General features: G+C 40.6%; 2 protein-coding genes across 2 annotated transcripts in view; one reads left to right on the forward strand and one right to left on the reverse strand.

Moving 5' to 3' along the window:
* LOC113568603 (NLR family CARD domain-containing protein 3-like) overlaps positions 1–7,928 on the forward strand; it is a 42,109-nt gene extending 34,181 nt beyond the window's left edge. The window contains exons 12-14 of the mRNA XM_035526025.1: positions 3,141–3,314; positions 7,266–7,312; positions 7,387–7,928. Of these exons, the coding sequence (XP_035381918.1) occupies positions 3,141–3,314; positions 7,266–7,312; positions 7,387–7,928 (763 nt within the window). The remainder of the gene's footprint in view (positions 1–3,140; positions 3,315–7,265; positions 7,313–7,386) is intronic.
* An 8,727-nt stretch (positions 7,929–16,655) lies between these two features.
* On the reverse strand, positions 16,656–18,666 carry LOC118241309 (coiled-coil domain-containing protein 96-like). Its single transcript, XM_035525961.1, has 4 exons — positions 18,586–18,666; positions 18,260–18,338; positions 17,307–18,004; positions 16,656–17,034 (listed from the first exon to the last, which is right to left on the reverse strand). The coding sequence occupies exons 1-4, from the start codon at positions 18,664–18,666 to the stop codon at positions 16,687–16,689; spliced, it is 1,206 nt and encodes a 401-aa protein (XP_035381854.1). The 3' UTR covers positions 16,656–16,686.
* Between the last annotated feature and the right edge of the window lie 7,805 nt (positions 18,667–26,471).

Raw genomic sequence — 26,471 nt, forward strand, 5'->3', positions numbered from 1 at the left:
AGAATGAATATATTCAGGAACTCCATAAAGTGTTGTAACATAAGGCATTCTAATGCAAGAATTTCAGTTAAAACCGAGTGATTTTATGTAGTTTATGTATGGAAACACTGTAACCACCAGTCATTCTAATCTCTCTGCAAGTATAAACCCTTAAAATCTTAATTAGCAGATTTAAAGTAGAACAATTGAGGTTCTGGCCACATTACAGGAAACTTTTACAAGCGCTCAGTTCTCTTGTTTTGGGGTGGGAGACCCTGTTCTCATTATGATTTACACCGTGTGTTCAACACATGTTGAGGTGAGCTGAACTGACAGCCATGCTGGAGGAAAGGAAAACAACAGGTGAATATTCATTCAACAGAATTGAGAAGTTTACTGGTTATTCCTTAAGATAAACCTGTGGTCTCTCTCTCTACATTTTTATGAAACATGTAGCTGGCTAATATTAGTAACCTTAAGCTTGCCAAGTTACAGTATATTGCTGGTTAATACACCTGGATACCTCACACTAATGTCATATTAGCTTGACTTAGGAGTGAATGTTGGCTGATAAATTTTTTTGTCAAGCCAGAAACATCAAAAGAAAATAGAACAGTGATGGTAGAAGACAGGGAGGTAATAGAGAGAAAAACTGAGCAGACAGCTGGTAGTAAACTCAGAATGTCTGAACACAGTAGTGAGGAACAATGTTCAGCAATGGATGAGTGTACCTGTGGACTTAATTACAAGAGTGTAAGAATGAGACAAACAATACACAGGTAGTCAGTAATCAGGAGATTAGGAGGAGAGGAGTGAGGTGTGTGGGTGGGTGGGTGTGGCATGCTGGGTGTGTGAAGTACAAAGCTAATGAGGCTTGTTAGTTTCCTTAAATCTGATGAACTGGTTAGGATATAAAATTCTCATGATTTGTTTCTTTCCGGTTAATATATAGAGACAGAAATAGACCAGGATGAAGAGAAAGAGTAATGCTATTGCCATGGCAACCATCTTTAGTAAGAAGACAGCATGAGAGAGAAAAGACAGAAGAACTTGATGGTGAAAGTGTCCAGGAGGAGGACATGGAAGAGAGTGAACACAGCAGACAGAGACAGAGGAGCCAGCTGTGTCCACTCTCACTGTAGCCCCACAGGTCTGCTGTAGTGTCAGCTGTGTCCACTCTCACTGTAGCCCCACAGCTCTGCTGTAGTGTCAGCTGTATCCACTCTCACTGTAGCCCCACAGCTCTGCTGTAGTGTCAGCTGTGTCCACTCTCACTGTAGCCCCACAGCTCTGCTGTAGTGTCAGCTGTGTCCACTCTCACTGTAGCCCCACAGGTCTGATGTAGTGTCAGCTGTGTCCACTCTCACTGTAGTCCCACAGGTCTGATGTAGTGTCAGCTGTGTCCACTCTCACTGTAGTCCCACAGGTCTGATGTAGTGTCAGCTGTGTCCACTCTCACTGTAGCCCCACAGGTCTGATGTAGTATCGGCTGTGTCCACTCTCACTGTAGCCCCACAGGTCTGCTGTAGTGTCAGCTGTGTCCACTCTCACTGTAGCCCCACAGGTCTGCTGACTCGTTTAGTTGTTTTTTGTGTGTTAATGTAAATGGTTGATTTTTGTGACTAAATTAGTTGTGTGAAGTAGCGGTGTGTGTGTGTGTGTGTGTGTGTGTGTGTGTGTGTGTGGTATTTTGTAATTACATCAAAACCTTAGATCAGACATTTCTGCATCCATAATTCATTATTTGATATGACATAATACACGTAGAATTTTAACCACACGTAGAATTATAACTACTTTTAGAAATATAACCACACGTAGAAATATAACCACACATAGAATTATAATCACGTAGAATTTTTGGAATCTTGAAATACAACCTTTTTCGAGAGTATGAATCAAATAATGGAAGATACTTGTAAGAGATATATTAAGTGCTGGACAGAAATGAAACCTTTCTCAGCTAATAATATTTGTTTATGTAACCCCCACCCTTGATTTATTGGTGATGATTCTTTGAAATTGTAATCTGATGAGTTAATTAATGATTATGAAGTCATAATCTGATAAGGAATCAAACAGTATGTAGTTTATTATACACTATAATAGTGGTTTTACCACTGTATTAACTTGTGTACCCTGAAATTCTTCTGTGCTGTAAGGCCATTTTAGTGTGTCACCACAAGATGTTCACTGGTCCCATCTGTCCCCCCAATAAATATGTTCTGCAGGCCTCAACTGGGCATTTGGTGCTAAAATTCTTTGCCAACCAGCAAACCAGACGTCACACTGTTTAGATCAGGACCAATATAATTACTGTTTATACACAGTAAACCAGACCTCACACTGTTTAGTTCAGGGCCAATATAACTACTGTTTGAAATGTTTTTTTTAATTATACAGATTGACACAAGTATCATTTACTGTTTATAATGCTTCAGTTCAATTGAAACAAATATAAATGTGTTTTTTGTTCAGTTTATCTGATTTGTTGCCTCATTTCTTTGTCTAAAATACAAAATTTCTGATCATTTAAGCAGAGTGTTTTTTAATGGATCATATAAAACATTCCCCTTTTCCGTGCTTGTGCACATACATTTATCTTGTATTATGTCAAATCTCAGAGCTAAGTAAGTTGTCACGGTAAGCTCCCTTCCCCACTGGAACGACCCGCCGCATGCAAATTGTCTCATTTGTAACCACACTCATGATGTTTAGCACACACCTGCACCTGGTTTAGACTCGTTATGTCCGTGTGTATTTAAATCCTGTTGGTGCATCATTGTCAGTGATTGTTCATGTTCTTGTTCAGATTTCAAACTTGGCCAACATGAACACTCATGTTCACTGTTTACGATATATGTGAGTGCCGTTGTCTGTTTCATGCATTAATAAATGTCTGTATGTCCTGCTCCTTGCCCTGCAGGACACGGGCCATTACACAGATCAGGTTTATTAGGGTTATTACTGTGGAGGGTGTTTGGTGGTGTAGAGTCCTGGGTGAGGAATGAATATGAGACCTCACCATGTCAGTAGTTTATTATAAGCACAGTGTGAGGCCTCCACTACAGTTACCAGCCTTTCTAGCAGCCCTATGCAGGCTGGTCTAGAAATGCATCTCACTCTCTCTCTGTCTCCCTCTGTTTCCCTCCTTTCTGCAGATTGTCTGGATGTATGATCACAGAGGAAGGCTGTTCTTCTCTGGCTTCAGCTCTGAGGTCAAACCCCTCCCACCTGAAAGAACTGGATCTGACGTACAACCACCCAGGAGAGTCAGGAGTGAAGCTGCTCTCTGCTAGACTGGAGGATCCCCACTGCAGACTGGACACACTCAGGTATGGCACGTTATAGTATGTGCATGTGTATGTGTGTGCGTTTGTATGTGCTCACGTGTGTGTGTATGTTTCTATGTGCATGTGTTTCTGTGTTGGTGTCTCTGTGTGTGTTTATGAAAGTGAGAATGAGAAAATGATGATGAAAAATTAGACTTCTATTCCTGAGTAGTGCAGTTCCCATTTCATACTGTGGTGGCACTGATGAGTTCACTCTATCGTTCTCCTGTAGGAACTGCTGAGACATGCTACATTTCCTCAGCTTCCTCAGGAAGTACAGATGCTGTTCTGTCAGGAGTTTATAAACTCTGTTCCATTTTTTTAGGTTAGTTGTAATTCATTTGAGAACCACAGGGTGTCAGTAGCAGTGAGTCGGTTCATGCGTGTAGCGATCGCAGAGTGAGAGAACAACTCCCAGTTTCGGTGCCTCCAAGTAGTATTAAACCCCCTACAGTTTCAGCAAATTCAACAAGTTGCATATAATTCAGAGCCTTCAAACTTTGAACAAGAGTAGCATTTATTAACAGATGCCTGAATATTACAAACAAAAAGTACAAGTTGCTCAAATTATAATACATTTTAAACATAAAATTTAGGGTCAATTATTATTCAACCCTTAGATTTAATATTTTGCCGAATAACCCTTGTTTGCAATTTCAGCTATTAATAGTTTTTTATAAGACCTGATCTGGCCAGCACAGGTCTCTGGAGTAATCTTGGCCCACTCTTCCATGCAGATCTTCTCCAAGTTGTCTAGGTCTCTTGTGGACTTTGATCTTGTGTTCCTTCCACAAGTTTTCAATTGGGTTAATGTCAGGAGACTGACTAGGCTACTGCAATACTTTTTCCCTCTTAAACCAAGCCTTGGTTTTATTGGCCATGTGCTTGGGGTCATTGTCCTGTTGGAAGATGAAATGACGAACCATCTTAAGATCCATGAAAGAGGAGCAGAGATTTTTGGCCAAAATCTCCAGATAGGCTGTGCTATCCATCTTCCCGTGGATGTGGACCATTTGGCCGGGCCCCTTGGCTGAGAAGCAGCCCCACAGCATGACGTTAACCCCACCATGCTTGACTGTAGGGATGGTATTCTTGGGGTTATATACAGTGCCATCCTCTCGCCAAACACCCTGGGTGTGGTTGGCACCAAAGATGTAGATCTTGGTCTCATCAGACCAGAGAACCTTGAACCAGTCTGCCTCAGAGTCCTCCAAGTGATCATGAGCAAACTTTAGACAGGCATTCACATGACACTTTGAAAGTAAAGGTATCTTATGGGCTTGCCTGGAATGGAGACCATTGCAGTGGAGTACTTTACTTATGGAATTTATTGAAACCAATGTCCCCACCACCATGAGATCTTCCTAGAGCTCCCTCCTTGTTGTCCTTGTGACCCTCCATAATTTTGTCTCTGATGGCCTTGGAATGCTCCTTAGTCTTTCCCATGTTGACCATGTATGAGTGCTGTTCATTTGTTTGGGGAGGGGATTTTATAGTCAGAAATGGCGGGAAAAAACAGAAAATTAATCCAAGCACGTGAAGCTCATTGTTCTTAATACATCGATTACGTCTTAATACTTTAGGGAACCAAACAGAATTCTGGTGGTTTGAGGGGTTGAATAATAATTGACCCTCTGGCAAACTTAGCAAAATTAAAAATAAATAAATAAATAAACAGAGAAATAACATTCTTTTTTGCTGCAGTGCATTTCACATGTCCAGGCCCATCTACAGTCCAAATTTCACAATGCTAAGTTAACTCCAAATGTGTAAACCTACAGGAGGTTGAATACTATTGGAGGCACTGTATAGTTATTATATCCGTGCTAATCCAGTTGTCTGTGTACATCTCATACCTTTTGAAAGCATCGTGGGTGTGTGTAGTTTTTTATTGTTATTTGTAATCACAAATCATTATTTGGTGGACAGTGTTATTCTCTGTGAAGTTTGGTGCATTGTGTGTTGTGGCCGGCGTGTTGCTGATTGGTCTTTCATGTGATTCATTTTCACGTTTCCTTCTGACGTCAATAAACATGTGAACAAGAGCTGAATGTTTTCAGAGTTCTGATGTCAGGAGAGTGTTTACCTGCAGGTCATGCTGTGTATCGTACATAAACAGAGGACACAGCAGATACTTTTGGGATTTCTTTATGATGTGGTGTATGTTGTGGGTCCAGGTGAGGTCCTCACTGATGTGAACTCCAGGAATGTGAAGGAGTTCACCCTCTCCACCTCCATCTCTTCTGTCTGTAGTGGTGTGTGCTGCTTCTCCTTCCTCCTTGGGTCAATAATCATCATCTTGGACTTGTCTGCATTCATGGAAAGATGGTTGTCATGACACGGTATCACCATGTCTGTCACCTCCCTCCTGTATGCTGTCTCATCCCCCCCAGTGATCAGTCAAACCAGTTTCATGATGCTGGTGTTATACTGGGTGGCCACACAGTCCTGGGGAGTCCCAGTGTTCACAGTCCTGGAGGGTCCCTGTGCTGGATGTACACTGCCAGTTCTGACTCACTGATTCTGTCTGGTAGAAAGTTCAGCCCCCATTTACAGAAGGAGGGTGTGAGTCCAGTGGTGAGGAGTGTTTGTGTCTGTTTGGTTGGGGTGACAATAAGCAATTAATGTCTAGTCTGGTTTTCTAGAAGTCCTAGTCTGGTCCCGACGGTGTGCACATGACCGAAACTCTTCCTGTACGAGATCATCCATGAAGGGCAATGGAGAAGTAGTTGTCTGGGGTGGAGGTGTGGGGGGCTACAACAGGGGGCATCAGGGGGTGGTGGTGGGAGGAACCATGGCAGCTGAGAAAGTAACATCATGACATCAGGGGTAGGTGAACCTCAGAGAGGTTAGGCATGTCCAGGTAGAGGATGTATAAATTAGGAAACTATAACGTGCAAAGATGGACTTTGGCAGATGTAGCTATGGCAGCACAGCTAAAAGGAACCACAGGCATGATCAACACTCCGCCGCTCTCTGTCAACAAACTACAAAAAGAGAGACAAAAGAGAGGTGAAGTGACAGCATCATCACATCCCAGTTTACCAGAACTCTCAATGCCCATGGACCCCCAGATCTACACCTTTACCTAAGATGGGAAGTAGTTAATAATAAGTAGATATGTTTTCAGCCTTAAATATTGAAAATCTCAAACATTTAAGATTATTCCATAGTGTGGGAGCTTTAGAGGAAAAGGCTCTGTGGGTTTTTGTTTCAGAGAGAGAGATGTATGTCTGTGTGTTTCTGCATGTGTGTCTTAAGAGAGAGATGTATACGTGTGTGTGTCTGAGCGAGAGAGGTGTGTGTGTCTGAGAGAGAAGTATTCCTGCGTGTGTGTATGTCTGAGAAAGACGTGTGTATATGTGTATCTTCGTGTGTGTGTCTGTGTCTGAGAGAGTTGTATGCGTGTGTGTGTGTGTATGCTTGTCTGTGTGTCTGAGAGAGAGATATATGCATGCACTTGTGTTTTTGTGTGCAAGCGCATTTTTGAGGGAGAGAGATGTATTCCTGCATCTGTGTGTGTCCTTGTGTTTGAGAGAGAGACTGTCAGTCTGTGTGTGTGTGTGTGTGTGTGTGTGTGTGTGTCTGAGAGAAAGATGTATGCTTGCGTGTGTGTGTGAGAGAAATGTATGACTGCATGTGTATCTGTGTGTATGTTTTTTTTGTGTGTGTCTGTGAGAGAGAGCAAGATGTATGCCTGTGTGTGTGCGACAGAGACAGAACTATTTTCTGTGTGTGTGTGAAAGAGGGAGAGAGAGAGACAGAATTATCTGTGTGTGTGTGTGAGAGAGAGAGAGAGAGAACTATTATCTGTTGTGTGTGTGTGTGTGTGTGTGTGTGTGTGTGAGACAGACAGAACTATTTTTTGAGAGAGAGAGATTTTGTGTTTGCTTGTGTATAAAACAGAACAAATAGGTATTTCAGAATTTAAAATGTCCTTTGTGTTTTCTTTAGGTTTGAGCACATGGCGAAGATCAGAATCAAACCAGGCCTAATAAAATGTAAGAAGCAAATGTAATGTACACACACACACAGTATTTGTGATCTCTCCTCTAATGTCTCTTCTTGTGTGCAGATGTGTGTGATCTCACACTGGACCCAAACACAGCACACAGACGTCTCTCTCTGTCTGAGGGGAACAGAAAGGTGACGTGTGTGTGGGAGCAGCAGCAGTCATATCCTGATCATCCAGAGAGATTTGATGTCTTTCCTCAGGTTCTGTGTAGAGAGAGTCTGACTGGACGCTGTTACTGGGAGGTTGAGTGGAGTGGGGGAGGGGCTGAAATATCAGTGACATATAAAGGAATCAGCAGGAAAGGAGGCAGTGATGACTGTAGGTTTGGATCTAATATAAAGTCCTGGAGTCTGATCTGCTTTAATAACAGTTACACTGTCTGTCACAATAAGAAGGAAACTGACATCTCTGCCCCCTCCAGCTCCAACAGAGTAGGAGTGTATCTGGACTGGCCTGCCGGCACTCTGTCCTTCTACAGAGTCTCCTCTCACACACACACACTCACACACTTACACACACTCCACTCCACATTCACTGAGCCCCTCTATGCAGGGTTTAGGCTTTATCGCTATACCTCAGTGTGTGTGTGTGAGCTAGAATAGCCTCCTGTGTCCTGGAGGAACACCTGAGTCTGCAAGGAAAACACACACTCCTCTACACACACAACTGGTGGACATGCCTGCTGAGGCTTACACACACACATAATGGTAAATGAAAAACTGCAGTCTTTCATTTTTTAGAAGTTCCTCTGGTTGTCTGAACACTAGAGTCACTCATTGTCTTCATACACCGACTGAAGGTGCATTTACCTCAACATTAATTTTGCACTTATTCAAATGTTTTAACTGCATTTATGAAATATGCTATTGTGTTATGCACAACAAAGTCACTCTGGATAAGAGTGTGCTAAACACCTTAATGTAAATATGTATGTTACGTTTTCAGAATTAATGGTGAATAATTCAGGAATTCAGAGGATATGCACCATTAATTAATATATTGTTAAAATTATAGCTTTACTAATCCTAACTCCTAATAGCTTTTGTGAACCCGTTAAAATAATTCAAAAATGTAGCCATACAAATGATTTGTTAAACAGTAACAAACAGCAGCTGTAGTTTCTAAGTTACTTGTCATATATAAATTACCTGTAGCATTTTTACAGCCACTAAAGTGAAAACTATTCAATATACTGAATATCTATAAATGTCTGTAGGTCATTTATAAACAACACACTTTCAAGTAAACTTATCATTTTAAGTTGTCTGTTAAGAAATGTATAAATGACTTGGTAATAATTTATAAAACATGTTGTACCCCCTTAAAGTAAAAAAATCTCAGTATATAGACATTTACAAAAGTTGATAAACATTACCATTGCAAGTAGTAAATACTGGCTGTAACACATTTTTTATTTCCCTGCCTCCATAAAATGACAGAGATAATAACACCATCTAAAGGATTTCACCAAAATGTATGAAAAAGACAAGAAAGGAGTGACAGTATTTTGTTCTATACAGTACTAGGAACAAAATCATCACTATTTGCTGTACATTTCAAAAGAGCATCTACTTCACCTTGAATTTCACTAATGTGACACTAATCAACAATCCTGAATTACATGACAATTCAGAATGACTATACATTATTAATCTATTTATAACACATTTGAAATTGTATTTCAGCTTTATTTGATTATGTCTCACATAAACAGTAAAATACACACATTAAAAAAAGACTTAATGTCTTCATACTAATGTGCTTGTTAATAAATATGCATAGTAGGACTTCTTTCCAAGATCATGAATAAATCTTCCTAGAGGACCATTTTGGTGTTTTTTTTTTGCTAGCCATTCATACCATTCTATTACTGTCCAGTGATCCTTTAACAGCTCCTCTGTCCATTTACTTCTACACCTCCAAACAGTTTCCTTGTATGTTCTCCAGGTCCTCTCTATATGCTGTGTGTGAGCCCCTGTAGGAGCATCCATGTATGATATACTGTGGTTAACTGTGTAATGTCTGTAGCCAAGCTGAGACAGAGCCTGCCAGTAGACACGCCACTCACCACTGAGGATTGTGGATCGCCTCCTTACATGCTGAATGATAAGTGGCACTAGTTCCCTTCTGGACCTTCTCTGAACTAGGTGAAGAACTGGCTCTCTTTGTCTAGTGTGGACAGCATTTTCACCCAGCATCCCAGAGACCCACTGCCTCCTCCACAATGCCCCAGCCATCCGCCCTCTTCCATACTGTGTAACATAAAAAGTAAAGCATTATTACGTTAATTAAGAACTATTAACAAGATGAAATAATTAAAGGTATGAAGCATGAAGACTTGTGTGTCCATTATACATTATTAAGACTCTACAAAATTCTATACCCACATAAAAGATGCACCTGCATTTCTTCTTTGCCTGAAGTTACTCTCATCTATGACAGTGAACTGTCTGTTTCCTCTTTTCCTTCTTCTGAGTTCTTCCATCGCCACCACACAAGCCTCTCTCACTTTCTTAGACATTTTTGACAAGAAACTTGAGAAAATCTGAAGGGACATAATAGCGCTAAATTGATTAAATAATTTAATAAACATATTTAACATTTCTTACTAAAATATTGAATGTACTTAGTAAAACTGTAAAGTTTATTTGCTAATCAAGTTAATTTGGTCATGTGAACTGTTCTGGTTATTTTTGCTTATTTTAATCAAATAATTGACTTGATTTGAATAAAACCAATTAACCTGCTTGTTACACTTGGATATTTGAGGTTGCACCATTAAAATATTGTCACAGTGCAGAAAGAGTGGATGTGCTGAACAAAAATCTGTTTGATTTACAGTTCAAATGGCCATTCAGTCCACACTTGTTGTATAAAGTAAGACATATAAGCCTGCATGTGTTAGCTGCTCCCACCTGTATGTTGTAAAGTTACATTAAAACATCAAAGTAAGCTCGTTAGTCTACCATTCACATCAGTTCCAGCAGTTGCTGTTGTGTAGTTTCATTTTGTGATGGCAAAGATCGCATTTAATCTCTTTGTAGTACTTTCTTATTTTGCAGCCACTTTATAAATTTTAAATGTTTCCTTTTTTATTTTTTGCCCTCCATCAACTTCCTCAATTTCTTCGGCATTTTGGTCCAATTAAAACCGGATGTGTCCCCTTTACATTTGTTATACTGGAATTTATGGCATTCCAGATTATCATCGAGTGTACAAGATTTTAAACTTAACAATGAAATGAGTAATACATCTAAATATTTTTTATATATTGTGTATGCTTATATTGAGCAGACACGTTCATATTTTCTGGACAAACAGCTCTTTGTGAATTTCATATAAACCATCAACAGTAAAGGAGCAGTGTTCGTGGACGTTGGAGTTCATTCAGATCTGCGCATCTAATGAGGAGACACCGGTAGAGGTGTGTTTGGAGTTGGATGACAGTGGAGATCAGCACAGCACCTGACGCTCGTCCTCACAGTACACAAAGAAGAAGAGAGTTCACAGTTCAGAGAGAAAACCATGGCAAAAATCATCATCAAAAAACAAAACAAAACAATCTTTTATGACATCTTTTATGATATCTTTTAATCTTTTATGACAAAGCAACCCTGGTGGTTGTACAGTGGAACTGCTCTTTGTCTGGTAGAATATGTCTCATATGTTTGCTTCATGTCAAAGCCTTGTTTTCGTGGCTCTTATAGTTCTTTATACACTACAGAGAACACTCCAGAAATTTACTCCAGCTCCAGATCCTCATCTTTTACATCAGTTACCTTAAAATCTCCCCCCTCTCTCTCGCTCTCTGCCAGTGGTATTTATTGGGTACACCATATCTATAGGCTATCAGTACTTTTTTTTTGTCAACTGTTGCAGCTGTTGACAACCTGTTTAAATACAGTTATGGCGTATGTGCACTGCTATCACTTGGTGTTAGCACTAATGGATATGTAGATGTAAGAGAGTGATTGCAGATGTGTCTTATTATTGGTCTTATTTTGGCACCAATATATTTTACCTAGTTTTTCAGTGATAAACACTTCTGACCTTTTTTCAAAAATGCCAGAAACTCAGATACCACAGATGCAAACTAAAATTAATTTACACAAACAGTGAACATAGAGACACTTAACACTAACAATTTTGAACATTAACACAAACTAGACAAACATGGTTACGAATGTTACATTTCCAGGCAGCAGGGCGGGGGTGCCTACGCATCTCCCGCTAGGAAGTCCGTCTTTAGCCGAAGAACCTGGCGTCCTGTGGTGGTTGGTCATTCTGTAACGCGTTGGCCCATGTGCCGAAAGGAGTAGAGCAGGATGCACAGACTCTCTCAATGTGGACAAACATTTATTTGCATAAAACATAAAGACTATAGTGGCACTCTCGTGTAACACAAACAGTGAACATAGAGACACTTAGCACTAACACTTTTTAACATTAACACAAGGTAGACAAAAATGGTTACGAATGTTACATTTAGACATTAACTCACACACCTCCTGCTAGGAAGTCCGTCATTTGCCGAGGGAGTAAGCGTCCTGTGGTGGTTTGTCATTCTGTAATGTTGCTGCTGGCCTGAGTGCCATAAGGCATGTGCCAGGACACACAGACTCCCTTGACTTTGTGAAACATTTATTAACATTAAACACAGAAAACACAAGTGGCAATCACATACAACTATAACAGTGAACATTATTAAACATTTAACACTAACGATCTACACATAATACGGAAACAGTGAAAACAAACACAGACGTTACTTGCAATGGGTATTTTTTACACAAGAGACTCAAGAGACTAAGCTAGAGACAATGACCAACAACGGTGCACACACTGACAGGGGTTTAAATAGACAGACAGTAAACCCTGTGCAGGTGTGTGCCAACCATGGAAGCGTGGCTACAAAACAAACATACAAGATCCCCCCACTGCACGCGGCGGGCCAAACCACTTGACTCGTGACAGGCGAGCATTCTGTGACATTCGGCTTGTGTTGGCCCATAAATTAATCTATGAGCCCAACCCCCTTCCATCTTATAAATTAAACAAGATCTCCATTTTTGAGATTTTTTGCTTCAGCATTACAGAGTATAAAATAAAAACATTTTAACTCTTCATCAAAGTAACATGCTGTTTTACAAGATGGAATATTTGTCCTGGAGATTCCTGAACCTTTCTCATGTTGATTATCCTGCTGCTGGACATTGTTTCCTCTGATTGTTTGCACAGACCTGAAGGCTGCTCAGTGGAATGAGTATCTAAATAAAGCAGGACATCTGTCTGCATTCAAGATGTCAGGGGAAAAAGTGAAAGAATTAAATGGATGAAATAAAGCCCCACCAGAGAACTGTGTCAGAGTGTCTGGACTTGCCACAAGTGAGTTGCTGGACTTTGTTGTTTCTGTTCAACAGATGGGTTGTGGGGTAAAAGGAAACGAGCAGCAACTTTAGAGAAATTGTTCAGCTATTTTGTAATTCAACAAAACAACAATAAAGAATCTTGAAAAGTTCTAAGCCTCATCCTACTCTTTGAACAGCTGCCCAGATTCACAACACAACAGCAACTGCAAAGCAAAAATTATGAAATTAGAGAAGACATCATTAAGTGACAACACACATTAATGTTAAGCCACAACAAAAATGTGGCACATTGACAATCTTTAATTTTGGTTGATGTGTTTGTGCTGTGGCTGAATTAATAACTTTCCTGTGAAAAACAAGGATTTGAATCTGTCCAAATGTCTTGCTAGCTAACCTATCTAGTTAACTAGCAAGATTCCAACTAGATCATAAAGATAAGCAAGAAGAGTAACTGTTAAGACAAAACTTGGAAACTATAACAATTTCCTGCCCAGCAAAATATTATAAAACTTACTTGTATAATTTTTATATAATATTAATCTTTCCTGTCACTAGCCATTTTAGAGGTCTGCAGAAGTGAAGATGAGAAAGTTTGTACTCAGAGGCTCCTCAGTGCAGTGAGGAGTGGCTCACGGGTTCAAGGAGGACTCAGAAGCTGAAGTGAGCATTCGAGTGCAGCATGTTATGCTTGTGAGCCAAACATGGCCACGATCAGAACAGAGTCTGAACGCAATCTTCAAAACCAATTTCACACTGGCTTGCAGCAAGCAGTATTCAATTTAAAGTTAGGCCTGCACTGGTTTTGCACCAAGTAGATGCAGAAACCAATTTACACACCGCAAGGCTTTAGTGGGCCATTCAATCTCAAACCAGAGTCGCAAACAACTGGAGGATAACATCAGAAAAAGTGCCTGATGTTTTATTCTACCAGGGAAGCTGCGTCGTCCAGAGGAACTTAGTGGCTCCTACCAGCAAGACAACCTAGAACAGACATCAGCTGAGCAGTGTGACAACCATTAGCATTGCTCAAGGGAGGGCTCTTTGTCTTCTGCTGGCTAGCAAAGCATTCCTGAGGGAGAAAACAGGATGACTTTCTATTTTCCTTCACTCTGCTCTAAAAAATAAAGAGGGTGTTACAATCAAGCCAATGCATGAGGGCAGCTCAACAGCACACCAGTATGCTGCCAAGCTGAAGACCAAAATGGCTGCCTCTGAAGGAAGGGCTGTAAGATGTGAAGTATGCTTCCCTCTTCAGAGGTCCACAGCATCAATATCAGAAGCCATAGTTTATTAATACTAAGCCCTCTTTAAGAATGAGTCGTATATGATGTGAACTAGCACTGCAAATGCTTCTTTGTGGGATTGACATGCCATGGTCAGGATGACTTTTTACTGCTGGTTTTGTTTTGTATTTTTTGACATGCAAAATAATTTAGAAGCAGGAAGAGAGGTTTCTGGATTGGTTACTAAAAACCCTGATGAAGCCAAAGTTTTTAACTGCTTATCCTAGAGCCCAGGACAGGTACAGAGACTTTTTTCCTCAGAGCATCTATATTTGTGATCACTATGAGGACTTAGAGATAATTTATTCAGTGTTCTTAAATGAACATTTCTTACAATGGCTATTAGAAAGTATTATAATTTAGTACAAAAGGTATATGCTGCTTCGGTGCCACATATTTTTTCAAGCATTACCTATAAGTATTTTTAAGGATACATATTTATAATATTGCATATCGTATACATCATTCTTATTAGATTTTTACAGACCTTTGGCCTATGTGGGGGAGGCAGTGTGCATGTAGAAGGCATGGTGGGCCATTTATATGAACATGATAAGAGCTTGCACATGATATGCTCTGCTTGTTACTGTTAATGTGGTCAGTATTTAAAACATAACTTGTGTAACTTGTGGATGACGCATGCTATACTCTAACTCCCCATACTTTTTTGAACATGGAAATTGTTTGGTTTTCATTTTTCTAGGAAGTGATTGTCCATAGTGCTGGTTTCTAATGACTTGTTCTCTTAGTACATCAACATTTAATTATTTGCAGGTGATATAAAGAAACAGATGGAATCACCAGAGGGCTGAGAGGGTAGTTGCAAAAACAAATTGAAAGTGAAGGTGACATTTTATAAATTGTAATCACCATGTTCAGATAAAGAATAGTACCAACTTGTAGCCTATTTCAATCAGTGTTTCCACTGACATCACTGAGCACCATGGACAGTGACACTGCCATAGTGGACCTCCAACAAACTGAAAAAAGACAGAAAGAGAAAGAGAGAGATGCTCTCATGTCACTGCTGCATGACCAGTACTCCTCAAAAAGCACAATGCTGCCTCTATATACATTCAACTTGGAGCACCCTGCTCATTGCAGTGATAGCAGGAGCTAGCTTTTTGATAGCATGTGACTCAGGAATGGAGCTGGTAGAGATGTGGTCTGCAACCTACAGATCAACGCTGGACCCTGCTCTTTAAGATAATGAGCTTCAACATGTCAGTAAACAGATTGGGTTCTTGTTGGGTTAAAAACATTTTCTTTATCAAGCTGAACTCAGAGGCCTTCAGATGTCTCTGCAGATTTGTTAGCTAGGCAATAAATAATGAAAATGCCTCAGAGAGAGAGAGATAGAGAGAGATGGAACGAGAGAGAGAATGGACTCAATAAATCTCTCAGTCCATGCTTTTACTATTACTAGTTAATTACTTTTCATTTCCTACTCTAGGTCCAGTTCAGACAGTGCACCATTTGTGTATAGCATCTAGCACCAAGCGGTTATTGAGCTGGTCCTTTCTAAGTTATGAAAGCTCCATCGATGAGACTGGCTGTGTGCTGGGCTGGTGACATAGATGGAAAACTGTATTGTTTTTGTCATGGTTTTAAAAATGATGCACAGTGAAATGTACTCCTGGGTCAAATTGCTTAGCTATAGTATGAATCATCTGATTAGGACCCAGATAAGTCAAAACAATGACTTGGGCAAGTGTTTAGGGCTCTAGGTCTCTGGTGATAAATATCTGGGTCAGCCCATTTAACAGTGTGTCTGTAGCTTTTCATTAACTTTTTATTGCTTATTGGTCACTGTGTATTGCCTTTTCTTACTATTCAGTTTGAAATATCAACAAATAGGACAGAACAAAACATTATCTTTATGCTATGGTCAACTAGTGTTACTGGCAAACCCAAAGAAATTGGTTAGAGTGGGGATGGTTTTGAAGTCATATCAGCAAAAATTAGCATAACATAGATGATTGTAACTTTGGGATTCGCCTGTCTACTGAACTTTTGGATGAAGAAGTCACGGAGCTGCTCTCTCAGTAGGACTCAGCTCTGAGTCTCTCTCCTTAAATGTCAGATATCTTTTCTTCAGTAATTTGTGGTCTTTAGCGTGGCTCCCTTAATTACAGCTATAATAGTGTACATGCCAGCTGTGTTGAATCGCACAACGATGTCAGAATCTGGCACAATTTAACTGTGGAACTAGGTGGAGAGAATCTGACTAGCAGTACATTGGTAAGGTTTGATGCATATCCCAAGATAAGTCATAAAGCCTTGAATAAAGATGAAGGCTAAGAGAGCAAAAGTTATGTAATTCTTCAAACATGAATACTAAACGTACAATTCTGGCACACCATGTCAATTACAATCCATTATACTGATGTGTTTATTTGATTCACTGGAAGACAACGAGTGACTTGTGTTTGGAACATAGTCTTCCTTCCCAAAGTTATACTGACTTCTTATACTGACATTTTTTAAACATGTACAGACAATTTTATTCCCTGGAAAGTAACATATACACACACAGACAGACACACACACACACACAAACACATATATCAGATATTTTGTCAACTTTCAAATATAAAAGGCACAGCACTATTTTCAAATATAACAGTGTACTGTTTTTATTTTAGCTCTGCACAAAGAGCATACAGCATGTATGTGTATATACGTGTACACGTGTGTGTTCAACTGTGTTATACACAATGCTGCAGTGGCCTGCTCTGCTTCAGCTTGCTCTTTACTGTGCTACACTTGACAGAGAGCTTTTCATGCTGCCTCTTGAGAATGTCTATTTGGCTCTGCAGGTCCTCGCATGCATCCTTCACCTTCTCAAAATCCTGGAGCAGCTTCTTGTTTCTCAGCAGGCTGCAGCGCTGGTACAGGCGCAGATTGTCTGCACGCAGCTTGTCTTTAGTTATCATTACCCCTGCCAGAGCTTTCCGCTTGTTGCCGATCATTGCCTTTATCTTGGCCAGATTGGCTAGTTTGGCCTGGATCTCCAGCTCCACAAAGTTGATCGTTTCTTTGAGATGTGACTGGAACTGAGAGTGGAGGTACACAATACTGAGATTATTTTCTATGCCTTCAGGACTCTACTGTACAATACATCTTCCCATCCTACTCCGTGGCAATAAATTTACTGCATTTTCAGTTTTAAATGTGGGCTCGAAATTTCCAAGTTTTGTGGTGGGATTTATGGGATGGGTCTTGTTATGTTTTCAAGTCTACTTGACAGTTCCATGGCTATCTAAAAAATCAACAGAAGTTGCACCCACATTAGTCTTAATCTACTGAGTTTAATAGGACGTCATACCTCTCTAGTGCTGGTAATTCCTTTCTTTATTCGAATAACCTCCTCTTCATACTCCAAGATCATAGTCTTATAATTCTCATTTTCAAACTTCAGTTTTTCACACTTTGTCCTCTCCTCCAGTTCTCTAATAGATTCTTCCCGGCTTTGTACCCTCATCTGCAGCGCAAGGTTCCGTATTTTTGCAGCAGTGAGCTTATTCTCCGTCTTCTGCTCAGCTGCAAGGAGCCGTTTCACCTCAACAAGAGCTGCCCGCTTCCCCAGCCGCCGGGCGAGAGCCGCAACGACTACTTCTTGCATCATCATGATGAAGGCTTGATATTCACAGTCCCACTGCTTCTTCTTCTCCTGGCACCGGGGCCGGAGTTCTTCAACTTGCTGCTGGTAGAGCTGTGATTTGCACTGCCACTGCAACTTTAGGTCCTCTAGAATTTTTAGCTGGTCCTGGTAGCCATGGCGACTCCGCCTTGTACACACAGGCATTGGCACGTTTTCCCTTTCCAACCAGTCAGCTATTATCATCTGCTGCTCGCTGTTCAACTGGCAGAGTTCATCCCTTTCTGACAGGAGGCTCTGCAGAAGCGCTTGGTGTTCCTTATACTCAGCTTCAAGATTATATCTCTCCATCTCCAGCTGCTCTTTGGAAGCTTCAATGTCATGACATCCATCCAGACCAGTCTTCTGCAGCTGCTCATCTGAACCTAAAATTACAGGGCAGAGTTATACTAAAGAATCATCCAGTTCTATTAATTAACAGATGGCAACAGCTGATTTTGCCCTCTTGAAATTGAGCTATGTTCAGATGAGAAGGCTCAGTTTAAAAATATATTATGACTCTTCATATGAAACCATGTGTTAAAAACCAACAGGAATGAATTGCCATGTAATTTTCTCTAGAATGTATAGACTTTATAGTTCTTTACCTTTTTTTCTCTGAAATGGTAGTGGATGGCTACCATTGATTGGAGGTAGAACAAGTTGAGCAAAATGTGTGCTGCCTCTAGTTTCTGGACTGTGCACACCCACATCAAGAGCCTAAACAAAGTATACAAGGTATTTTTCACACAAGAATCTACATACTGACACACAAGCACACATAACCATACACAACCTTCCATCATAGCCAAACAACGTTTTATTAAAATGTACTAAAAATGTATTTCTATTTGTTTCTTTCTTGAGGCACCAGTACAAATATTTTTAAGGTATCCCATATAATTTAAAGATTCAAAAACACATGCTCCTTCATTTCAGCATTTAAATAAAATGTGTATACACGTACCTGAACATTGTTTGCTTTCTGAGCACTGTGGTTTGGTCTTATTGGTGGCAGCTTTGTGCAGCCACCTTTCCTCTGTTCCATATCTTCTGGCGCCTCTCGTCTTTTGATGTGAATTCTAAAGATCGATAAGCCTTTTAGTTTTTGGGGAACAGACCTCAGCCAATTACAATAAGCAGCAACAAAGCAAATGAGTACTATGGGAATGGTGAAAGGCGTGATTAATGTGATAACTTGTGTGACTTCACAGCCCCTTTATTACATCATAATTATGCCACAAGTACCATCTCCACATCAATATCAACTTGCTAAACCTGCTAAACCTTGCACGGTTCAAGGTTTTTTCCCTTTAGATTTTAATCAATTTATCTGCTCATTCAACCACACGGAAATCAAGCTAACGTGTATCAGAAACAGTACACGCTGTAAACATCACACATGTAAAACCTAATAATGAAAGTTGACAATCCGCAAAGGTAGCTAAGCTAGCTAGCACAGTACTGCAGCTAATATTAGCTACCTATACTAGCCAGTTAACTCTATTGTAGCGTCAGTACTTTTTAAACCTTCTAGTTTAAAATATTTTAATGACCGAGTATACGCACACACACACACACAGAGGAATACAACACCTTACATTACAGCAACAGAAGTAACTATAGCAACAGCAGTATTCACCAGAGGACTACAACACCTTACATTACAGCAACAGAAGTAACTATAGCAACATCAGTATTCACCAGAGGACTACAACACCTTACATTACAGCAACAGAAGTAACTATAGCAGCAGTAGTATTCACCAGAGGAATACAACACCTTACATTACAGCAACAGAAGTAACTATAGCAGCAGTAGTATTCACCAGAGGACTACAACACCTTACATTATAGCAACAGAAGTAACTATAGCAGCAGTAGTATTCACCAGAGGACTACAACACCTTACACTATAGCAACAGTGGTATTCTCCAAAGGACTACAATACTTTACATAACGGGTATCCATAGCAATAGCAGAATTCTCCAGAGGCATACAACTTCAGGCGCATATCCTGTCATTAATCTTGCCACATTGCATTACTTGAAGCACAAAACCTGATAATCTGAGATTTATCTGGGATTGGATAGGTAAAAGGCATACTTGAAACTTACTTGATACTTAAAGCCAAAAGACCTAGATGTGCTTGCACTTGTTTTCTGTAGCCACCACCTTTTTTGTTGTGCGTGTCTGTATATGGTCTCATTAATGGGTGTGTAATGAAGACCATCAATAAGGAAGGTTAAATGGCTACTCTATCTTCTGTGCCACAGAGCTGGCTCTTTGATCTGGTGGTCAGGGCACATGTTTGTTATGGATGTGGATGTGGATTTGCTACCACACTGTCCTCAGCCTTCATGTCTTTACTTTTTTTTAAAGATTGGAGTTCTGTTATGGTGGTATGTTCATCAGACTTGAGGTGCTTGTTAAGGCATCATACAGATCTGCAGCAGATTATATTATTTGTGATACCTTTAAAGGGTAACGAGTCAGACTGTCAGCACGTGAATCAAATGGAAGCATACAACATAAAGCATACAGTCGTGGCCACACATTTGAGACTAGCACACATTTTGGTTTTCACAAATGTTGCTGCTTTAGTTTTTATGGTAGCAATTTCCATTCTACATCGTGAAGAGTGATTAGATGAATTGCAATTAATTGCAAAGTCATTCCTTACCATGAAAATTAACAATCACAAAAATTACTGCATTCAAGCCACTGCATTTCAGCCCTGCCACAAAATGGCCTGCTAACATAATTTCAGTGATCATATCAGCTACTCACCACTCTGGTGGGTTTATTTGTAAACATATCAGCTACTCACCACTCTGGTGGATCAAAGCAGATAAAACCACACAAGCTGAGGTGTTATCCAGCTAGGAGTGTGTCTTTAGCTAAACCCCAACTTGTGGTAAACACCCACGTGCGGTAAACCCCATTTTATGGTCATAACATCTGGTGCACGTCACGCCGTGCTGTCACACATCTGCACTGAAGGCTTCGGCGCGAGCCTACGTCTTGTGTTGTGATCATCCATAGGGGTTTCTTGTTCTTTTAGGTAAAAATCTAAAATAAATGTGTTCTCCATCTTAATTAATCATATCTTGGGTCTAATGCACCTAAAGAAAATGTGTGTTAAGGCATATGTAGAACAGAAAAGTTTCATTTTTTGGAAATTCATACCTTCCCTTTTTCTGTTAAATCCACTACATTTATAAAGATCACTTTCTTAGCTACTCATAAGGAAGGTGGATAAAATATAGAGCAATACTGTGCAAATAGCTAATCAGTTCACTATAGTATATTTTGAGATCACATGAAAAAAAATCTAATTATCAATTCACTGTGATATTCTTGGAAAACACTTTGCAACATATTCAACATATGACAGCAATGTTTTTACTGTAGGAATTTGGAGTATTTGGATGGCAAGCTTGTGTAAAATGTCTCTTTGGATCACTAAATACATAGCACATATTGAATCTTTATAAAATAAACAGATCAACTAATCCATTAAATTCGTGAAATACACTCTCTTATGTAGTTACTTTTAGTATGACTAAGTTGTTTTTACTGTAGAAATTTGGAGTAATGGGATGGCAATATGCTGTTAAATGTGTATTCAATTCACTATATATCACTACTTGAAGCTCTATAATAGTCTGAAATAGTTGCATGAAACAGTAATTTCGCATAAGTGGCGGTATTCCTAACGGACCTGCTAAAGCCACAAACTACAGGAACCGCTGTGGCTGTGGTTATATATCTAGACACAACTCATAATTTTAACTAATCATCCCATCGTAAATATCTTAGCCAGGTTAGCGCCTGGCCTGTATAAGAAAGCTAGCCAGCCTAGCTAAAATATCGTAGCCAGGAAACTGAAAGTAACGTTTACTCGGAACTCTGCTGAATATTGGTATCTTATAGGTTAGTTAGACTTAAGATAACCGTGTAGCTGTCCTAATATTCATGAATATTATCCTATGAGAGCTATCTATGCAGTTAACACTAGCTTACTATATTACTAGCTAGCATTAGCTGAACAGTTATATATAGTTAAGGTAACGACCGCAGCCGCATATATCTGAATTAACCTTGTTCAGATGACATTGTTGTGTTAAACAGGTCACACACGATGTCAAGTTTATGGTTAGTTAGCTATTTTTATTACATTACTGTTATAGAAGCACCAAACCAAAATAATTTTTAGCTGGGTGGCTAACTGTTTATTGTTATGCTAACTGGGCGTTTTCACAGATGTGCCTTTACTCATACCAGGTGAGAAACAGCTGCTCACTAAGACTTTGACCTTTTGAGTGTTTCGCATTTTCCTATGGTATTGGTGAGATGGCGATGGATCAGAGCTTCACAACATTATTGTGCTGTTAAGTGTCTATGTTTGCACGTGTGTGCTGACTGACACAAGCTCCTGAGCTCTGCATGTGGCCTGCCTGGCAGGATGTCGTGTGTGAGGATGGCTCGGAGGACTACTACGCACAGTCCTCTCTGGCTGACTGGATCCAGCACGTGCTCAGCCACCTGAACTCATCACCTGGGTCCTTTGAGTCAGACACTGATGACATCACGTCCACGCGGAATTACTGTGTGACCACAGTGGAGACGCTGCTACAGGAGCTTGTAGAGCTCATTTTCACACAGGTACACACACAGATGACACCAATAATAAACACTGATCACATATGTACTATTTAACCCTTTAAAGTCAAGTGAAAGTACGGACAAATGAAATTCACACAGCTGTTGGATGATCTGAAAATGAGCGCTCTCACTGAAAATGAGTGCTCTCACACAGTACCTGTGTGCCTCTCCCTGAGCTTCCCAGAGTAGCAGTACCTGTGTGCCTCTTCCCGAGCGTCCCAGAGTAACAGTAGCTATGCGTCTCTCTTCGAGCGTCCCAGAGTAACAGTAGCTGTGCACCTCTCCCCGAGCATCCCAGAGTAACAGTAGCTGTGCGTCTCTCTTCGAGCGTCCCAGAGCAACAGTAGCTATGCGTCTCTCTTCGAGCGTCCCAGAGTAACAGTAGCTGTGCACCTCTCCCCGAGCATCCCAGAGTAACAGTAGCTGTGCGTCTCTCTTCGAGCGTCCCAGAGCAACAGTAGCTATGCGTCTCTCTTCGAGCATCCCAGAGTAACAGTAGCTGTGCACCTCTCCCCATTCTACATGGGCAGAATGCTCTGGTATGAATGAATCAATGAATGAATGAACTCTAAGAACAGAGTTCAAAGTAAGCTAAATATCAAGCATACAGTTTCAAATAAAACGATAAAGGATTCTGGTACTTAATTTTCAAATGATGGTTAGAAATTCCAGATACCACACAATATAAGCATATATAAATCTGACATATGATAGATAATTTACACAGTACTAGTTTCTACTTGAAACGTGTTACAAAGGCACCCTGTTGTTCTTATTCATTTGCCGCTATTCCGATATACCTCTGCCTTTAATTCCTGGTGTTTGCACTGACTGGGTCTATGAAAGCAGGGAGCAGGCCTATGTGTCTGTCAAGGCTGTTGTGCGTTTGGAAGCGGTCTCAATGTCCGGTCTCTGCTCATACCAGGAACTGCTACCATTACAAGCACATCAAAAATCCTTCCACTGTCTACATGTTGTAAACACCTTAAAGAAAATTTACATATTGAAACTTGTTCTATGAAATTTACATGTTTATGGGTTTTATGGTACCTTATTCTCTCTCTACATGTGTCTATATATCCTGTCAGATAGTGAGTGAAGTGACTGGTCTACATTTTACATCAGTACATCTTTATTTATTTCCACATTTTTTAAACATGGAACTAATTCTTCATAAAGGAGAGCATAAACACATCATCATTTGTGAAGTGTTTACTTTTTATTTTTTAAACATGGAGCTTATCCTCTGTGAGAAAGAGCTCTGACACATCTTCTCCAGAGAGTTCGGCTTGTGGTGTATATCTAAAACCAGGAGAAAGAAATACCATCAGAAACAAAATGGTGTTTAACATTCGCACTTTCTAAAAAGCAAACTGTTTTTCTCTGCTTCTGAAGAGCCTTACTTTTATGCACACCAGAACTCAAAGCTTGGTCTTGTTCCTCCATGGACTGTCATGCTACTAAATTCATTAAGAACATAAATATATAAAATAGACCACTACTTTACCTTCCTGATAGTTCTTGAGATCCTCCCCATTAGGCAATGTATCCAGTGTGTCTGCCTGGTCTTAGCTTCAGCCACACCAGACACAGTGGTCCTTACTGTTGTTGGCTTTGCAGATCCGGGGCCGTCTGTGGAGGGACAGTAGAGGAACTGGGCCAGTTCCCTCTGAATAACATTAACAAATGATAAAGCTCCTCCAAGCACCAGACCACCACTGATGAATGCTTGGGTCACATTCACATTTTTCCTGGCCTTAATTCTTCTGTGGAGCTCATCATACACAGCCTCGATGACTGACCTGTAAAACTCCTCAGGGAGGTCCATCCTATCCTCCATACGCACTCCAGTTGCACTGAACAAAAGTCCATGCACACATTCAGCTGCAGAGGTAAAATGGCCACTCCATGGTTGTGTCACCTGTGACCCAGCAACACCTGTACAGAATTCCTTTTGTACCTTCAGGAAAACTGTACGAAGACAGTGGTGTACGGCACAGTGAGACAGTAGGAACCCCAAAGCGTGTTGTGCTCATTTGGGGTTCTGAGCCATATGAGGTTCTTTCATTGGTGGAAGCCGTTGATTATTTTACATCAATCTTCTGTAACTCAGTATTACAAACACCAGTGTAAACAGAATAGTTCCAAGTCAAAAGGCTGAAAAATCGACTGCCGAAAATCGGCGGGGCTACATAATGAAAATACAGTGTCAATACAGGAGGCTAAACTAACTCTAGCCACATGTTTGGGCTAATGTTAGCTAGCTAGCTAATATTAGATATAAAATGCCTAAACCCTACCGTTAGTTAACAAGCCAGTTAGCATATATATATGTGTCCTATATCTACTATATAAATATACAGGATGACAGGGAAAAGTGAGGAATTTTCTAAGGCTCTACGTAGAAAGGAAAGAAGCAGGTTAGTAAAGATTAGATACAGTCAGCATGACCCAGCCATGAGCTGCTCGTGTACGTAGAGAGAGATGGGGAGAGCAAAAGAGAAAGGGAGGGGTAAAGTATGCAAGAAGAGGGAGCGGATGCAGTTACATTATGGCTGATAAGCAGAGACGTTGCGTTGGGGTCTACCAAAAATTACTTCAAATGGAGACAATTTGGTGGTGGCACTGGGTGTCATTCTGATCTCACACAACACTGCTGGCAGTAGATCTATCCACTTCTTTCCTGTTTCCATCATGACCTTTGTTAACCTTTCTTTCAAGGTATGATTCATTCTCTCAACAATGCCAGATGACTGAGGATGATAAGAGATGTGAAACTTCCAGTCAATAGTTAGGTAGGTGCATAGTTTCTGAATTACCTTAGAAATAAAACAGGGTCCCTGATCCGAATCTATTACCCGAGGTAATAATCTCCTTGGCCAGGATTTTAACCACAGTGCAGGTGTCTTCCTTAGAACAAGGAAACGCCTCAGTCCACGTGGAAAACCTGTCTACAATCGCTAGCAAGTACTGGCAAAATAGATTTAGGAAGGGTGATACGCCCATCCGGGTCACGGATTAGACCATTTTTATCAGGACTACAGCCCCAATCAACCCAGTGAGAGCAGACCTGTTGTGTACCCTGAGTTTGTAAGAAACACAGATCGATATCATTCGGCACCAAGCAATGAGAAAACATGGAGACAGCTTCACACGTCAAGGACATAGCATATGTGCATGAAGGGGCATTAACATGAATCATCTACAAAAATGTGATAGCCACCTATTTTTAATATCAGTCATGCTAGGAGGCATAACTCTACACAGTTTCTCACCCAGTATCATGAATGGAGTAGAAATATTCACGGGGTGGCTGGAGCCATGCGCCGAAGTCTCACCCTGCTGTAAAGAGGCGAGGTTAGTATAGAGGGCGGGTGCGGCTTGCCATCCGCTCCTCCTCCAGAAGTCCCCCTCTCAGCTTCCTGATTCAGCTCAGATGTGTGTGTGGCCTTCGACACAGAAACATCTGCCTGAGCGGCAGCCTCTCTTATCAGTGCATGCTTCACAAGTGGAGGAGGAGATCCTTTCAGCTGTGTGGCAGCAAAAATGACTATTTCAGAGCAACAGTAGCTATGCGTCTCTCTTCGAGCGTCCCAGAGTAACAGTAGCTGTGCACCTCTCCCCGAGCATCCCAGAGTAACAGTAGCTGTGCGTCTCTCTTCGAGCGTCCCAGAGCAACAGTAGCTATGCGTCTCTCTTCGAGCATCCCAGAGTAACAGTAGCTGTGCACCTCTCCCCATTCTACATGGGCAGAATGTTCTGGTATGAATGAATCAATGAATGAATGAACTCTAAGAACAGAGTTCAAAGTAAGCTAAATATCAAGCATACAGTTTCAAATAAAACGATAAAGGATTCTGGTACTTAATTTTCAAATGACGGTTAGAAATTCCAGATACCACACAATATAAGCATATATAAACCTGACATATGATAGATAATTTACACAGTACTAGTTTCTACTTGAAACGTGTTACAAAGGCACCCTGTTGTTCTTATTCATTTGCCGCTATTCCGATATGCCTCTGCCTTTAATTCCTGGTGTTTGCACTGACTGGGTCTATGAAAGCAGGGAGCAGGCCTATGTGTCTGTCAAGGCTGTTGTGCGTTTGGAAGCGGTCTCAATGTCCGGTCTCTGCTCATACCAGGAACTGCTACCATTACAAGCACATCAAAAATCCTTCCA

This window comes from Electrophorus electricus, chromosome 5, assembly GCF_013358815.1.
Source record: "Electrophorus electricus isolate fEleEle1 chromosome 5, fEleEle1.pri, whole genome shotgun sequence".
Lineage (NCBI taxonomy): Eukaryota > Metazoa > Chordata > Actinopteri > Gymnotiformes > Gymnotidae > Electrophorus > Electrophorus electricus.

What these genes read in the sequence shown, in the direction of transcription:
- LOC118241309 (XM_035525961.1), bottom strand. Translation starts at nt 18,666, where the DNA reads ATGGAACAGAGGAAAGGTGGCTGCACAAAGCTGCCACCAATAAGACCA. An exon ending in AGAAAGCAAACAATGTTCAG is followed by an intron (nt 18,339 to 18,585) that starts GTACGTGTATAC and finishes TACTTTGTTTAG; the next exon opens with GCTCTTGATGTGGGTGTGCA. An exon ending in GAATTACCAGCACTAGAGAG is followed by an intron (nt 17,035 to 17,306) that starts GTATGACGTCCT and finishes CTCCACTCTCAG; the next exon opens with TTCCAGTCACATCTCAAAGA.